The sequence below is a fragment of the Panthera tigris genome, chromosome X, assembly GCF_018350195.1.
Source record: "Panthera tigris isolate Pti1 chromosome X, P.tigris_Pti1_mat1.1, whole genome shotgun sequence".
NCBI classification, from domain to species: domain Eukaryota; kingdom Metazoa; phylum Chordata; class Mammalia; order Carnivora; family Felidae; genus Panthera; species Panthera tigris.
The window spans coordinates 74309976-74327361 of NC_056677.1; the positions used below are offsets into that span (position 1 = coordinate 74309976).

The 17386-nt window shown below is 32.3% G+C and overlaps 1 protein-coding gene across 1 annotated transcript in view; it reads left to right on the forward strand.

Annotated features, from left to right (window-relative positions):
* The window catches only part of PCDH11X (protocadherin 11 X-linked), a 44491-nt gene extending 27815 nt beyond the window's left edge, over positions 1 to 16676 (forward strand). The window contains 3 exon segments of the mRNA XM_015539051.2: positions 10094 to 10169; positions 10172 to 12606; positions 16632 to 16676. Coding sequence (XP_015394537.2) covers positions 10094 to 10169; positions 10172 to 12606; positions 16632 to 16676 — 2556 coding nt within the window.
* Positions 16677 to 17386: the final 710 nt, after the last annotated feature.

The window sequence follows — 17386 nt, forward strand, 5'->3', positions numbered from 1 at the left end:
CAAGATCTGCGGCTCAGGTTGTGTAGATTGCTGTGTTAATCCTAGGATCAGTTTTCTAGATGTGCAAAATGGTTTGATGCTGATCTAGCTGTGATTCAGGCACAAGACAAGCTGAGAGCTTCCATGATGCTCCTAGATTCCTAGATCTTGAACCCCTCCCTCTCTCGTTTTAAAATTTGTTTTGATGTGTCTGCCTAGAGGTTTATAAATTTTGTTGTTTTTTTTTTAAGAAACCGGCTCCTGGTTTTATAGATCAGTTCTATTTTTTTTTCTACCTAGTTTATTTCTGCTTTAATATTTATTGTTTCCTTTCTTCTGCTGGGTTTAGGCTTTGCTTGTTGTTGTTTTTCTACCTCCTTTTGTTGTAAGTTTAGGTTCTTGAGGTAGGCCTGTATTTCCATAAACTTCCCTCTTAGAGCTGCTTTTGCTACATCCCAGAGTTTTACGACCACGGCGTTTTCATTTTCGGTTTTCTCCATGTACTTTTTAGTTTCTTCTTTTATTTTATAGTTGACCCTTTCTGTGTTTAGTAGTATGTTATTTAATTTTCATCTATCTGTGGTCTTTTCATATTTATTCTTGTTATTGATTTTTAGTTTCATTGCATTGTGATGAGAAAAGATGCATGGTATAACATCAATGTTTTTGAATTTGTTCAGACTTGTCTTGCTGCCTAATTTGTGATCTATTCGAAAGAATGTTCCATGCCCACTTGAAAAAATATGTATTCTGTTGCTTTATGATTGGGTGTCCTGAATATATCTGTTAAATCCATCTGGTCCAGTGTATCATTCAATGCCACTGTTTGCTTGTTGATTTTCTGCATGGATGATCTTTCCATTGATGTAAGTGGGGTGTTAAAGGCACATACTGTAATTATATTACTATCAATTTGTTCCTTTATGTTTGTTATTAACTGTTCTGTGTATTTGGGTGCTTCTTTGTTGGATGCATAAATATTTACAATTGTTTTATTTTCTTGTTGAGTTTTGTCCTTTATTACTATTAGTAGTAGTAGTAATAGTAGTAGTAGTATATAGTACTGTTTTTTGTTTCTCTACAGGTTTTGTTTTAAACTCTATTTTTTCAGTTATAAGTTTTGCTCTCCTGGCTTACTATTTTTTTTTAGATGTATATAAGAGAGTGCCAGCATAGGAGATGGGCAGAAAGAGTGGGGAGAGAGTCTCAAGCAGCTACATGCTCAGTGCACAGCCTGATGTAGGGCTGCATCCCATGACCTGGGATCATGACCTGAGCTAAAATCAAGCCAACCAGGCACCCATATCCTGGTTTACTTTTAACATCTATTTGTATGATAAATATTTCTTCATCCTTTATTTTTCAATCTGCAGGCATCTTTAGGTCTGAAATGAGTCTCTTGTAGGCAGCATATAGATGGGTCTTGTATTTTATCCATTCCATCACCATATATCTTTTTATTGGAACATTTAATCCATTTACATTCAAAGTCATTCTTGATAGGTATGTATATATTGACATCTTGTTACTTGTTTTGAAATTGTTTCTATAATTTTCTCTGATCCTTTTTTCTCTTGCTCTCTTTCATATTTTTCTTATTTTCTTTAGTGATATATTTGTTTTCCTTCCTTTTTATTCTTTGCTTTATCTATTACTGATTTTTTATTTGTGACTACCATTAGATTTGTATATAACATCTTCTGCATATAATAGTCTATATTAAGTTTATGTTCACTTAAGTTTGACCCCATTCTTTACTTTTCTCATCCCCACTTTTTAGGTATATATGACACTATGTGTACATCTTTTATTTTGTGAATCCCTTGACTGATTTTTATGGATATTCTTATTTTTCAAACTGTCATGTATTTTCTTTCCTTTCCCTGAGTGCTTACATTTTTTTAAAGAGGAAAAAGAAACAGACTACTCCTAGTGTTGTAATCTGATGAAATAGAGAAAAAAATTATATAAGAAGAAACTTATGTTACAAATATCCTTAGTCTACTAAGGAGGTTTTGCTAAATTTCAGTAAATAATATTAAAAAAATGTGTAATGTCTTAAACCCTGTGCATAGCTTTGCCAAAATTATTATCACTGTTATTAACATTTTAATGTAAGTTCATTTCTTCCAAAGAGAGTGGATGTTTTCTAAAACACATGGCTCTCCTTTCCATAATATAGCTTTATAGTAAAGAGGATCTTGGCGACTTATTGTGAAACATGTGACTAACAGCCAGGTCATTTTACAGGTAATACATTTAATGTTCTAGAAAATAGAGCATAAAATATAAATAATACTGCAATATTGAATATTAATTCTAGGCAACCTATAGCAAACCAAGTCATTTTAATCGAATTAAAGTACATCTACTATAGTTACCATTGTATTTGTTTTGAAAATATTAAATTTATTTCCCTACTGTTTTCTAAAATAGCTATATCTTTGTGGTTTTATCCATTTAAAACTATGTCCTTGTATTTCTCTTGCCCAAAGATGTATCAGTAAGAGTATGAAAAATACTGGTTTTTAAAAATATTGTTAGCTTTGGATAAATAATGTAGTGGTAAAGTTCGGAAATAAACTTTTAGTCTTTCCCTCAATATTCCTTGATCTAAAGCATCTTTTATTTAATCAGTGTTAGAATACAGTTTCTTCGGAACTATTTTTTTTTATTTTTTAAATTTTAATTTAAATTACAGTTAGTTAACATGCAGTGTTATATTAATTTTAGGTGTACAATTTTGTGATTTAACACGTACATCACCTGGTGCTTATCACAAGTGCACTCCTTAATCCCCTCCACCTTTTTAACCCCGTCATTTACCCACTTCCCCTCTGGTAACTGTAGGTTCGATCTCCATAGTTAAGAGTCTGTTTCTTGATTTATTTCTTTGTCTCTGTTTCCCTATCATTGCATTGTTTCTTTGATTTTACATATGACTGAAATCATGTGGTATTTTTCTCTGAATGACTTATTTTGTGTAGCATAATACTGTCTGGCTCCATCCATGTCATTGCAAGTGGCAAGATTTCATCCTTTATTTTTATGGCTGAGTAATATTTCATTGTCTAATACCACATCTTCTCTGTCCACTCATCAGTCAGAGGACAGCTGGGCTCTTTCCAGAATTTGTCTGTTGTATATAATGCCTCTATAAAGGTGAGGTGCATGTATTCCTTTTAATTAGTGTGTTTGCATTCTTTGGGTAAATACCTAATAGTGTGATTGCTGAATTATAGGTTTGTTCTAGTTTTAGTTGTTTTTTTTTTGTTTTTTTTTTTGTTTTTTTTTTTTTTAGGAATCTCCATACTGTTTTCCAGAGTAGGCTTGCCAGCTTGCATTCCCACCAACATTGCAGAAGGGTCTTCTTTTTGTACTTACTGGCACTGTATGCATTTTCTGACAAGTGCACCACATCTCTTACTCTGGAAGTCCCGTGTTATTGCCTTCCAACACCAAGGAAGTGGTGTCTTGCACATGAATATGTCAAAAATTTTAAATTTTAGTACAATAGTTTGGTCAGTTCTTTTCTGGAACAATAGACAAAAATATAGCTTTTAATTAGGCAAAAAATATATTTTATTCATTTATTTCAAAAGCATGTATACTTCCCCTTGAAGTTTCCTATCCACATTTTCTTCTTTGGTTTTACAAATCCCTGTTAAGAATTAAATAATTAAATGCATAAAAGAATTAAAAGAATTAAAGAATTAAATATCAGATGAGATTAACATCTTGCAAATTTTAGCAGTCATCCTGCATTTGCAAACTCAAAGCTTATTTTTGAATTTAGGGAGAAATATTAGTAACAAATAATTTTAAGCCTTTCACATTACATGAAGTTATTAAAAAGTCCTTAATTAAAAAAATAGTTATTTAAATTCAAATTAGTTAACATACCATGTACTATTGGTTTCAAAAGTAGAACGCAGTGATTCATCACTTACATGTAACAGTGCTCATCTGGACAAGTGCCCTTCTTAATGCCCATCGCCATTTAGCCCATCCCCCCCACCTCCCCTCCAGCAACCCTCAGTTTGTTATCTGTATTTAAGAGTCTTTTATGGTTTACCTTCCTTTCTGTTTTTACCTATTTTTTTCTTCCCTTCTGCTATGTTCATCTGTTTTCCTTCTTAAATTACACATATGAGTGAAATTCTATATTTGTCTTTCTCTGACGTACTTATATTGCTTAGCATACCATGCTCTAGTTCAATCCATGTTGTTGCAAATGGCAAGATTTCATTGTTTTTGATCACGAGTCATATTCCATTGTGTATATATACCACATTTTCTTTATCCATTCATCAGTTGATGGACATTTTGGGTATTTCCAGACTTTGGCTATTGTTGATAAAGCTGATATAAACATTGTGGTGAATGTGCACTTTTGAATCATCATTTTTGTATCCTTTGGATAAATACCTACTAGTGCAATTGCTGATTCTTAAAGTAGTTTTATTTTTAATTTTTTGAAGAACCTCTACCTTTCCAGAGTGATTGCACCAGTTTGCATTCCCACCAACAGTGAAAAAGGCTTCCCCTTTCTCTGCATCCTTGCCAACATCTGTTATATCCTGAGTTGTTAATTTTGGTCGTTCTGACAAGTGTGAGGTGGTACTCATTGTGGTTTTGATTTGTATTTCCCTTATTATGAGTGATATTGAGCATCTTTTCACATGTCTGTTAGCCATCTGGATGTCTTCTTTGGAAAGGTGTCTATTCATGTCTTCTGCCCATTTCTTCACTGGATTATTTGTTTTTTGGGAGTGTTGAGTTTGATAAGTCCTTTATAGATTTTAGATACTAACTCTTTATCCAATTCTGTATGCCGACTTTTAGTTTTGCTGATTGTTTCATTCCCTGTGCAGAAGCTTTTTATCTTAATGAGGTTGCAATAGTTTGTTTGTTTGTTTGCCTTTGTTTCCCTTGCCTCCAGAGTCATGTCTAGTAAGAAGTTGCTACAGCTTAGGTCAAAGAAATGCTGCCTGTTTTCTCCTGGAGGATTTTGTCCACATTTTTTTAAACTTGAACTGGAATTGGCAGTTTTGGGTACTTGATTTCAATTTCATTTAAGATCTGAGAATCTGGGGGGCCTGGGTGGCTGAGTTGGTTAAGCATATGACTTTGACTCAGGTCATGATCTCATGGTTTGTGAGTTCGAGCCCCACTTTGGGCTCTGTGCTGACAGCTCAGAGCCTGGAGCCTGCTTTGGATTCTGTGTCTCCGTGTCTCTCTGCCCCTCCCCTGCTCATGCTCTGTCTCTCTCTGTCTCAAAAATAAATAAAACATTAAAAAAAAGATATGAGAATCCAAATCAACATATGATGTGTTTCATTCAATTCATATAATATGCTGTTTTCTCCTCTGCGATTGTTTTTAAATTTTTATTATTTGTACATAGGTATGTTTAACAGATGTAGAGTTTTAAATTTTATAAATAATGCACTGGACACTTACCTCACAAAACTTGTCATCATTTCTTCTGAAAATGAAGGTTTACTAATACTTTGTAAATTTTTACCAGAGATTGAAACTTTAGCTTATTATATCCCAAACAGAAAAAAAAAATAGTTGTTTTATAAAATAATAGTGAAAAAATTTTAATGGAGTATTTTATATTTTGCCTCAGTTTTTTTCTTTATATTGTGTTAAAGAAAAAATTTTAAGTTTGTTTATTTTGAGAGAGAAGGGGGAGGTAGAGGGGCAGAGATAGAGGGAGACAGAAAATTCCAGGAAGGTTCAGTGCTGTCAGCACAGAGCCCGAAGTGGGGCTCAAACCCATGAGCCATGTGATCATGGTTGAAGTTGGACACTTAACTCACTGAGCTAAAGTTGGACACTTAACTGCCTGAGACAGTCAAACACTCCTCTTTTATATTTATTAAGCTTTAAGTAAATTAATGAGAAAAACACATATGAATGATATTTAGTGTTCTCACCAAAAGGAGAACACTTGGGAGAATTTGTCCCTGTAAACAAGGGGAAATAATTTTAATTAGGTTTGGAATTCAAGATAATACAAGTAAGTTATCCCAAAGTTTTTACTTTTTTTGTGCATAAAATATATCTCTGTTAATGTTAGTACGATAATTAAGTATCTATACATCTTTATTTGGCGTTTTTACTTATCACACTGTTCTCAGGTCATGGTCTAAGATATGGTGAAAGTCTTCAGCTTTTTCATTGCTCACATGGGTATGAGTCTCAATTCAATAAATACCATCAAGGTAGCAGTAGTAATGGGTCCGTGTGTTAGTCATTATCTAATCCTGAAGGAGACAAGGTAGAGGAACAGCCTTTGAATACTCACTCAATAATGATAGTAAGCTCATATTAGCACCATATTTTGGCACCAAACTTCAATATCTGGCCAAATATTTGTCAATTACTTGGACAGCATGAAATTTAAATATGTAAATCAGCAAAGTATTTGTAGAGCTATAAATATCTGGGGGAGATGCATATACAATCACCTGAGCATAAATTTTTGTTAAAAAAAAACATTATAACTTCTTAGAACAGTACATTCTAATAGAACTTCATGCAATAATGTAAATTTTCTATATTTGTGCTGTCCAATGAAGTAACCACTACTTACATATGGCTATGAAAACTTAAAATGTGGCTAGTGAGATTGAGGGATTGATATTTAGATTTTATCTAATATTAATTAATTAAAAAATATATTTAAAGACTTGTGGCTATTAGGCTAAGTGAAATTAGTCAGAGAAAGACAAAATCATATGACTTCACTAATATGGGGACTTTAAGAGACAAAACAGATGAACACAAGGAAAGGGAAAAAATAATATAAAAACAGGGAGGGGGACAAAACAGAAGAGACTCATAAATCTGGAGAACAAACTGAGGGTTACTGGAGGAGTTGTGGGAGGGGGGATGGGCTAAATGGTAAGGGGCACTAAGGAATCTACTCTTGAAATCATCGTTGCACTATATGCTAACTAATTTGGATGTAAATAAAAAAATAAATAAAAATATTTGAAAGTGAAATTAAAAAAAAATAAATAAATACTTTGGCTAATCACTACCATATTGGAAAGAATAGTTGTAGAAGGCAGAAGGGCAATATGGACATTGCTCATTACCTGGCATGTATATTCTCTTATCACCTTGAAATTAAAAAAAAATATTTTAACATTCCTGTCACTTCATATAAATAATTAAAAGACAACAAAGACGTTATTCTTAGATTTTCAACCTATACATTTTTGCCTTCATTTGCTTGAGAAAGCAAAGGTTAATTCAAAATTCAAGCCAAGGCATAAGATTAAACTCTAAACAAATGGCACACACTGCACAAACGTAAATATGTAAAATTAAAAATTAAAACTAGTACATTTTTCCCAGATGTATTATAGTCATAAATTGGATAATTGGTTCTTAAACTAAAAGCTTAAGTGGCACCTGGGTGGCTCAGTTGGTTGAGCGTCCAACTTCGGCTCAGGTCATGATCTCATGGCTCTTGAGTTCCAGCCCTGAGTTGGGCTCTGTGCTGACAGCTCGGAGCCTGGAGCTTGCTTCATATTCTGGGTCTCTCTCTCTCTCTCTCTCTGCCCTCTCCCGCTCATGCTGTCTCTCTCTGTCTCTCAAAAATAAATAAACTAAACATTAAAAAAATTTAAAAAAACTTAAGTGTATTTATTTATTATTTCTAACATAGTGTTTTCTTGTTCTTTCTATATTATATATGCTAGTTTTCACTTATATAACCTTTAATAATACTTTATATTCTCCTTCTATAGCTTTTATTAAAAATGTAATTATTCTGTAGTTAATATAAATCTGTTAGTATAAATAACATTAAATACTTAGATTGTCATCAGTTTTTTTCTCATTTTAGGTAGAACTTAATTTTTGTTACATTTATAAACTATGATTACTCACTACCATATCCCCAATGCCTAGAAGAAGGTTGTGACTGTATTTACCACTAAATATTGAAGTTTGACAATAGTTAGCAAAATAGTATTAAGTGCCATGGATTTTTATGACGTGCAATTTAGAAACTTTTTTCTACTCATAAATAACACATTTTAGGTTTGAACCTTCTTAAATTTTTTTCAAATACCTTTACAAAAATAAAATTATCTTTAATAACTGAGTTTATTTAGATAAAATTATAATAGTAAATATTGTATTTGCATTTGACATTATTGTCATAAAATTATATTTTTTCTTAAAATATGCAGTATAAGAATAGATTTCAGTTTGATAATTTTCACACTTGTAAATTGATATGACATGAAAAATGTTTCCATTGTTAAACACTTCATTCAAATGAAAGGTGGGTTGTTTATTGGTTTATATGAATAAAATATTAATAAAATGTTCATTATAGTTGTTTGAATTAAAAACAAGATGACCAATACACATCAGTTACCTCCTATTATTTTTTTAATTCATTAAAGCAGATAAAAGAGAGAAAAAGATGGCAGCAAAGAGGACCCAAACTGATACCAATTCTGAATGGCCACCTTAAATTTAATAATGAACATCTAATTCTTCCAACAATATATATTATGTTTCTGTATTTGAATAAAAATGTAAGTAAATCTAAGCACAAAAGAAAAAAATTGCAGAAATATCTTCAAGCAGTTCAAAAGGTAGAAGATAGATATATTTAGTATTGTACACAATTATATGGAGACAATTACAGCACTTTGGTAATTAAAAAATATAATCATATAATTTTACTATATATTCTAGTCGCCCCTGGAAACCTAATATCATTCATTAGTTTCTAACATTTAGGATCATATTTTATACACTGTTATGACAAAATTATGAAACAAAACCCTCATATATTAACCTGTTCTTTGTTTGCAGAGCACATAAATGAAAGATCAATAACTGACCCCTGCCACATGCCAGCAACTTTGTGTTAAACAATTGTATTGAAGAATTAAAAATGATATTGAGTTATGTGTGTGTGTATGTGTGTTTGTAAACATTTGTAAATTACCTACATAATAAGAATCTTAAGGTCCTCTTCTGATCTTTTCTTCACAGCCTCCAGTACCTTTTCGTCTTACTCATTTCTGTCAAAATGCTACAAATAGCTGGATAGGACTGCCCCTGAGAGCCAATCAGCAGTACTACTCAATCATTTAGCAAAATAACTATTTATCTGTGTAGGGCTCATTTTATTGTAGTTCAGGGAAGAGATTTAAAAAATTGATAAATTGGACTTTATCAAAATTAGGATATTTGAGTATTTAAAAAACTTGTTCAGAATATGAGATTCTTCATGTAGTGATAAGCAGCCCTTAAGACAGGTCATGCACATTAAATATTTCACAATTTTATATTACTCACACTTCCTCTTTTGAGGTTAAGAGGTAGCCAGAACCAGAGAAGACTGTTTTTTAAACGTTCCCATATTCTGACTCTATGGACATACAGAGAAAATAGGTGCTGTTCCAAGCTATAATTTCCAAATTGAAATGTTGACAAGTGATTTTCAGTCCATTGTGCTTTCTCATTAAAAAATAATAAAGTTAATTAAATAACATTGTGTTGTTAATTTCCAATAACATTTTATTTTTAATACCTGTTTCTATAGAAACAAATGGAAATATTGTGTATTTTACACAAAGTTTTATTCCTATCAGACTTTGTGTATTTTCTCCTTCTATCAAAGGTTTTAGCTGTACTTTTAGATGTATGTTCTTGTCTTGGATGAATACTTTATACTTGATTGTTACTTTTGGAATAACATTTGGAGTAACCATGATTAATTCACTTATAACTTCATTCACCATGTGAAACACTGACAACCTTTTATACTTTTTCCTTTTGAAGATTTTAATACTTTACATAAGTGAATTACATTTATTGCCATAAAATGCTATGAACTGAAAAACTCTCAGAACAACTTATAGCACAACTGTCTAATTTTAAAAATGCCTGGAGATGTTAAGCAACTTGCTTGTGGTCACAATACTAGTTATAGACAGAGTTGGGACTTAGAATATAAGTCTTCTGGCACCTATTTCTGAGCTGATCCTATGTCATGTGACTTTAATAATTTGAAAGCTGGTCTCATTATATAACATAAGTTAAATACATTTCATTGTATGTTTTCTAGGGTCAAAGTATGTTTCGGCTTGATGTCATTGAAACACCAGAAGGAGACAAGACGCCACAGCTAATTGTTCAAAAGGAGTTAGAGAAGAGAAGGATACATATGTAATGAAAGTAAAGGTTGAAGATGGTGGCTTTCCTCAAAGATCCAGTACTGCTATTTTGCAAATAAATGTTGCTGACACAAATGACAACCACCCAGTATTCAAGGAGAATGAGATTGAAATCAGTATACCAGAAAATGCTCCTGTAGGTACTTCAGTAACACAACTCCATGCCACAGATGCCGACATAGGTGAAAATGCCAAGATTCACTTCTATTTCAGCAATCTAGTCTCCAACATCGCCAAGAAACTATTTCACCTGAACAACATCACCGGACTTATCACAATCAAAGAACCACTGGATAGGGAAGAATCACCAAACCATAAGTTACAGGTTTTGGCAAGTGATGGTGGATTGATGCCAGCAAGAGCAATGGTTCTAGTAAATGTTACAGATATCAATGACAATGTCCCATCAATTGACATAAGATACATCATTAATCCAATCAATGGTACTGTGATTCTTTCAGAAAATGCTCCACTTAACACCAAAATTGCTCTCATAACTGTGACAGATAAAGATGCTGACCATAATGGCAGGGTGACATGCTTCACAGATCATGAAGTCCCTTTCAGATTAAGGCCAGTGTTCAGTAATCAGTTCCTCCTGGAGACTGCTGCATATCTTGACTATGAGTCCACAAGAGAATACGCCATTAAATTGCTAGCTGTAGATGCTGGAAAACCTCCTTTGAATCAATCATCCATGCTCCTTGTCAAAGTCAAAGATGAAAATGACAATGCTCCAGTTTTCATCCAGCCTTTTATAAGTCTTTCTGTTGCTGAGAATAACTCTCCTGGCACCAAGTTGACAAAAATAAGTGCAGTGGATGCAGACAGTGGGCACAATGCTGAAATCAATTATCTGCTAGGTGTTGATGCTCCATCTGAATTCAACCTGGATCATCGTACAGGCATTCTAACTGCAGGGAAGAAACTAGATAGAGAGAAACAAGAAAAATATTCCTTCACAGTTCTGGCAAAAGATAATGGGATACCATCCTTCATGACCAATGCCACAGTCTTAGTGACCATTCTTGATCAGAATGATAACAGTCCAATTTTTACTCACAATGAGTACAACTTCTATGTCCCAGAAAACCTTCCAAGACATGGCACAGTAGGACTAATCACTGTAACTGATCCTGATTATGGAGAAAATTCTGCAGTCACCCTCTCTATTTTAGATGTGAATGATGACTTCACCATTGATCCACAAACTGGTGTTATCCGACCAAATATTTCATTTGACAGAGAAAAGCAAGAATCTTATACTTTCTATGTAAAGGCTGAGGATGGTGGTAAGGTATCACATTCTTCAACTGCCAAAGTGACAATAAATGTGATTGATGTCAATGACAACAAACCAGTTTTTGTTGTCCCTTCTTCCAACAACTCCTATGAATTGGTTCTACCATCCACTAATCCAGGCACAGTGGTCTTCACAGTAGTTGCTATTGACAATGACACTGGCATGAATGCAGAGCTTCATTACAACATTGTAGGAGGAAACACAAAAGGTCTATTTATAATTGACCAAACAACAGGCAACATAACACTGAAGGAGAAATGTGTTGTTACAGACCTTGGTTTACACAGACTGGTAGTCAAAGCTAAGGACTTAGGACAACCTGATTCTCTCTTCAATGTTGTAATTGTTAATCTATTTGTGAATGAGTCAGTGACCAATGCTACACTGATTCATGAACTGGTACACAAAAACATTGAAACACCAGTGACCCCAAATACTAAGACAACAGATGCATCCTCACCAACCAGTGACTATGTCAAGATCACGGTTGCTATTATTGCTGGCACCATAACTGTCATCATTGTTATTTTCATTACTGCTATAGTAAGATGCTGCCAATCACCACACCTTAAGACTGCTCAGAAAAACAAGCAGAATTCTGAATGGGTTACTCCAAACCCAGAAAACAAGCAGATGATAATGATGATGATGAAGAAGAAGAGGAAGAAGAAGAAGAAAAAGAAGAAGAGGAAGCATGCCCCTAATAACTTGCTGCTTAACTTTGTCACTATTGAAGAAACTAAGGCAGATGATGCTGAGAATGATGGAAACAGTGCCACACTAGACGTTCCCATTCAACTGGAAGAACAAACCATGGGCAAGTACAATTGGGGCACTATACCTACTACCTTCAAGCCTGACATCCCTGATTTGGCCTGGCATTACAAATCTGCCTCTCCACAGCCTGCCTTCCAGATCCAGCCTGAAACTCCCCTGAATTTGAAGCACCACATCATCCATGAACTGCCTCTTGATAACACTTTTGTGGCTTGTGATTCCATCTCCAAGTGTTCCTCCAGCAGTTCTGATCCTTACAGTGTTTCTGAATACAGCTATTCAGTGACAACTTTCAAGACTCCTGCGTCTATACACACCAGACCGGTAGTTAATCCAAGTTTCTAACTAACTTTTCTAACTTTATTTAAATTTTTAAAATTATTTTCAGTTGAAATAGAATATATTGATTCCAACAGTCAAAATGATATTATTTGGCAGAAGTATCCAAATAGATATATAGTTTCATTTTATGCTTGGTAGAAAATCAGATAAAATGACTCCTGATAGTAATAAAGTGGGGGCAGATAAAGAAAATGTGGTGTGTGTGTGTGTGTATACACACACACACACACACACACACACACACACACACACAATGGAGTATTACTCAGCAATCAAAAAGAATGAAATCTTGCCATTTGCAACTACATGGATGGAACTGGAGGGTATTATGCTAAGTGAAATTAGTCAGACAAAGACAAAAATCATATGACTCCACTAATATGAGGACTTTAAGAGACAAAACAGATGAACATAAGGGAAGGGAAACAAAAACAATATAAAAACAGGGAAGGGGACAAAACAGAAGAGACTCCTAAATCTGGAGAACAAACTGAGGGTTGCTGGAGGAGTTGTGAGAGGGGAGATGGGCTAAATGAGTAAAAGGCATTAAGGAATCTACTCCTGAAATCATTGTTTCACTATATGCTAACTAATTTGATGTAAATTTTAAAAAGATAAAAAATAAAATTAAAAAAAGAAAGTGGGGGCAGAATGATGATTATAACAGAGACAATATTGTTTGCAAATGGGAGTATGACACTTCATGCTAGAGAATATACTAGAAAGACTCTAAAATAAAGGATCCTGGCACTGTCTTCTGTACTATTTTGTGTATGAGGATCAGAACAATCAGTGTTAGACACATCACAGTAAAGCTTTTTAGAATCTGATAAGAAGGTCTTAGTACTTAATGGTATTTGGAATCCTAGCTTCACTTGGGAAAATGTGCTCAAGATACTAAAATAGCATCAATATATTCTCCCTATTCACTATGCTCCCAAACTCCCACAATGAAAAGAGGATGTTATGTTTAGATTAGGAAACAAACATTATGTTGTTTCATAAAATCTTTACACTATGTAACAAGAATGGGATTAGATAAAGACGTGCTACTCGTTCTCATATTCAAGCCAGAAAATGGAATATATATGAGATCTCTATCTTGGATATCCATTTAAGTATTTGCATATTTGTACAAGGTATTGAAAGCCCTTCAGGAGACATTCTTAAAAGATAATTACTTTTGGAAAATGAAATATGTCTGCTTTCTTTAATGGGCCTGAAGGAAAGTATTGGCCTATTAAGACAATGGCATATATATAATAATTGGAGTATGTATAATAATTTAAAATCCAATAAACTTAAGAAAACAAGAGCTTACACAGTGAGTTATCTGTACTCTGTGAGAAATGACTACTAATGTATCTAGAAATTCATAAGTAAATTGAATGATTTAAGTATGGTTACTTCCTTAATAAATTCAAGCCATAGAATTTACACTTTTTACTTTGGAAATCATGTCACATGTTGATTTTATTGTCTTCTATGTGCTACATTTAAAAAGGTCTTTGTCTCAGTTTCAGTAAATAAAGGCTTTTGAAAACCTATTCAGTCTTGATAAAATGTTTGTAATTTGAAAGTCAAAATGGGTTTCTTTTCACCAAAGTTTGAGATAATAAAGAAGACTATCAGAATTCAAAATAACAAAGATAATAATAATTCACCATACTTTAGGAAATGTTTTTAAGAATCGAGGTCTTTCAAGAATACAGATAGTTAAATTACACAATAACATTAATCTTTCTTTATCACACAGTGAAGCTAAGATACTAATCCAGTTGTGGGTGCATTTTTGTTACAATAGGTCCATAATTATGATATTAAGACAGTAAAATAGTACCCTATTCTCTGTGTGCAGAGTTTGTTATGCTTTGGTTTTACTGGTAGTGTTTACTTCTACAGTTCAAATGAGCCCCATCTTTTCCTACCTAGGTGAATTTTAGATGACTGAAAAACACAACAGACGCCCAACATCTCCTCAGAGTATACTTTGGTTTCTATTTAATCATGCATAAAAGTGCTATTGTTTTATAATTTTATTGCTATTATTGTATTTTATAAACATTCTCCTCAACAAAAATAACAGAAAATTATCTTTTATGAAGAACACATTGTGTGTTGTGTATCTTGTGTGTGTGTGTGTGTGTGTGTGTGTGTATTGTGTATATTAATAGCACTTTTCCCAGAACTAAATTTGTGACTCATTTAAAAATGTGTAAATACAGAGGGTGGGGTTTTTGAATTACATTTGCAGATTATCACTTTTAATAGATTGTCTCATGAAGTTTGTTAAAAGAGTGAATTCTTGTTTCAATGGTTTTTGAAGGCCTAGAGATGTTTTATGAGCTAGACTTATTTTATTTGAGAATACGAACATGCAGTAAGCAATGGGATAGATGATTGATGAAGAAAAAATTTAAATATTTTCCAAATATCATCTTTATTTTATTTTTATTTTTTGATATTTTGTAATTCTTAAAAAGTTAAATTAATAACTTTTTCCAAAATGCCATTTTCTTTTATTTAGTTAAGAGATCTTAACAGGACAAATAACTTCATGAGATAGGCAAAATACAAAAAGTAAATGCTAATTCCTGTTTATCACTAGATTTTATTAACTAAATGGACCATCTTACAATCAATGAATTATCTGATGGCTTATTCTATTTTTTCACATCTTAAAAAATAGACAAATTATATATTTTCTGTCTTTGGTTGACATTACTAAATTACTAAATATCTGCTGGACATTAACTGACGAACTTAGGCAGAGTAATATGATATTAAAACTTTTTGAATTCTTATATTTTTGTGCTAAATTTGCAATAATTTTCATTCTTTCTATATACATTCTTCAATTTCTGATTAATGCCAAGTTAGGCATTTACTGATGTTGCAGAATGCTAAATAAGTACTGAAAAAGAACTAATATATTTAAAACTTCAAGTACAATAGATGTCTTCTTTTTAAAGAAACATCACATAAAGTGGGGAAAAGTGTCAACCAAAAGAACAAGAACTCATTCAATTTCCTTAAGGAAATTATGACAATGAAATAAAATATTGTTAGCAGAAGGCAAAAATGTTCCAATTAATTTTAAACAAAGTGGAAAATATATTTTCAAAAGGAGACTTTAGGGTGATATTCACATTTAGCTATTTCCCTAGTAGAAAATGAAAGTAAAGAAATGAGATGGTTGTAGTAGACTGTAAAATATAAGGAGATTTACCAGAAATTTCATGTTTTCAAAAAGGAATAAAATATTTTCTATAATTTTTCCACTCAGATGTTCTGAAAAATTATAGAACATTCATAAGAAATGTATCTTTTTTATAAAACCATTTATTACTTTGAAATATGATACTCTTCTTTAGTATAAATATTTACATATATTCTGAAAGGCATTTTTGTATATATTGTAGCAGAAATGAAAAACATGAAATTTAAAAGATCATTTTACAGTTTACCTTCAACTAACATCTTTCAGAGCATACAGATAGCATTTCATTGGTATGACTAGAAAACATTAAATATAACCAATTTAGAATAAATTTTGATAATTGTCATATAAAAGAAATCCTTGCTTAGAATACTTATTACATTAAAATATCGTGAAGACAATATACACTTGAAAAATAGAGGAGAATAAAAATTAAAATACCATTTTTTAAGTCACTGTCTTAGACATGTACTTGAGGTACTTTATTAAACAAATTCTAACCAATTTCTGTTTTAGGAATGATGTAAAAAGAATGGTGGAAGATTTAGATAGTTATAAGATAATTCATGGATGTAACCACTTGTAGGTATTAGACATGGATTCAAAATGATAGCAAGAGTCTAAGTTAGCTTGGAATAGAATTGGTGCTATTTGTTAATTTAATAACTTTGATTTTATGCATCTATATTTTATTAATGTGAATTTTAAGTATTTAGCATGCTTGGCAACTAAGGCTCCTAGAACATAGCCATCTGATTTTGATAACTTGTTATTTTTCTTGTCCTAGACTGATTCCAGGATATCAACTATTGAAATCTGCAGTGAGATATAACTTTATTGGAACAACATAATTCCATTCCTCTTCCAAAAAACTCCAATAATTTATGGTTTCAAAATTGGCCAAGATCATTGATTTTGTAATCTGAATTTCCCATTATTAAAGGCAAGCAAAACAAAGATATCTTAAAAATGATGTTCCAATGAACCTTATGCTTACTTTAACTGTAATCTTGTCATAAAAATTTAAAATTTGTGGAAGCAACAGTGCAGTGTAATAAAAGTTTTATCAAGGTGTTTTTCCATTTACTTACTCTAAATGTCAACAGCAATAATGTAATACAATGCTGTTTTGTAGAAACTGATGGCTAATGTATCATGAAACATGGAATTACTTGCCCTATCTGAAAGGAAAGGTATCCAGGGAAAGAGAATTTTTAAAGACCAAAAACAAACAAGAAAAAACTTTACTTTTTCTAAAAAAATTCTCTAATATAGTGTTGCTGAAAAATAATTATAATTACCTACCTATCACTCTGCTTAAAATTTGGATGATATTAAATAATCTTATTGGGTTTTTAGGTTGATTGCAATCATGTTGTTCCACTTTAATTATTACAAAATTATTTTGTTGTAATTATGTTTCCTTTTTCTTTAAATACTGAAAAATTTTTTTTTCTGTTTGTATTTATTAAAAGGAGAATTTATTTTTAATTCTTGATATTTTGAAAGTAGAATGTAAACTTTTTTATACTCCCTGATATA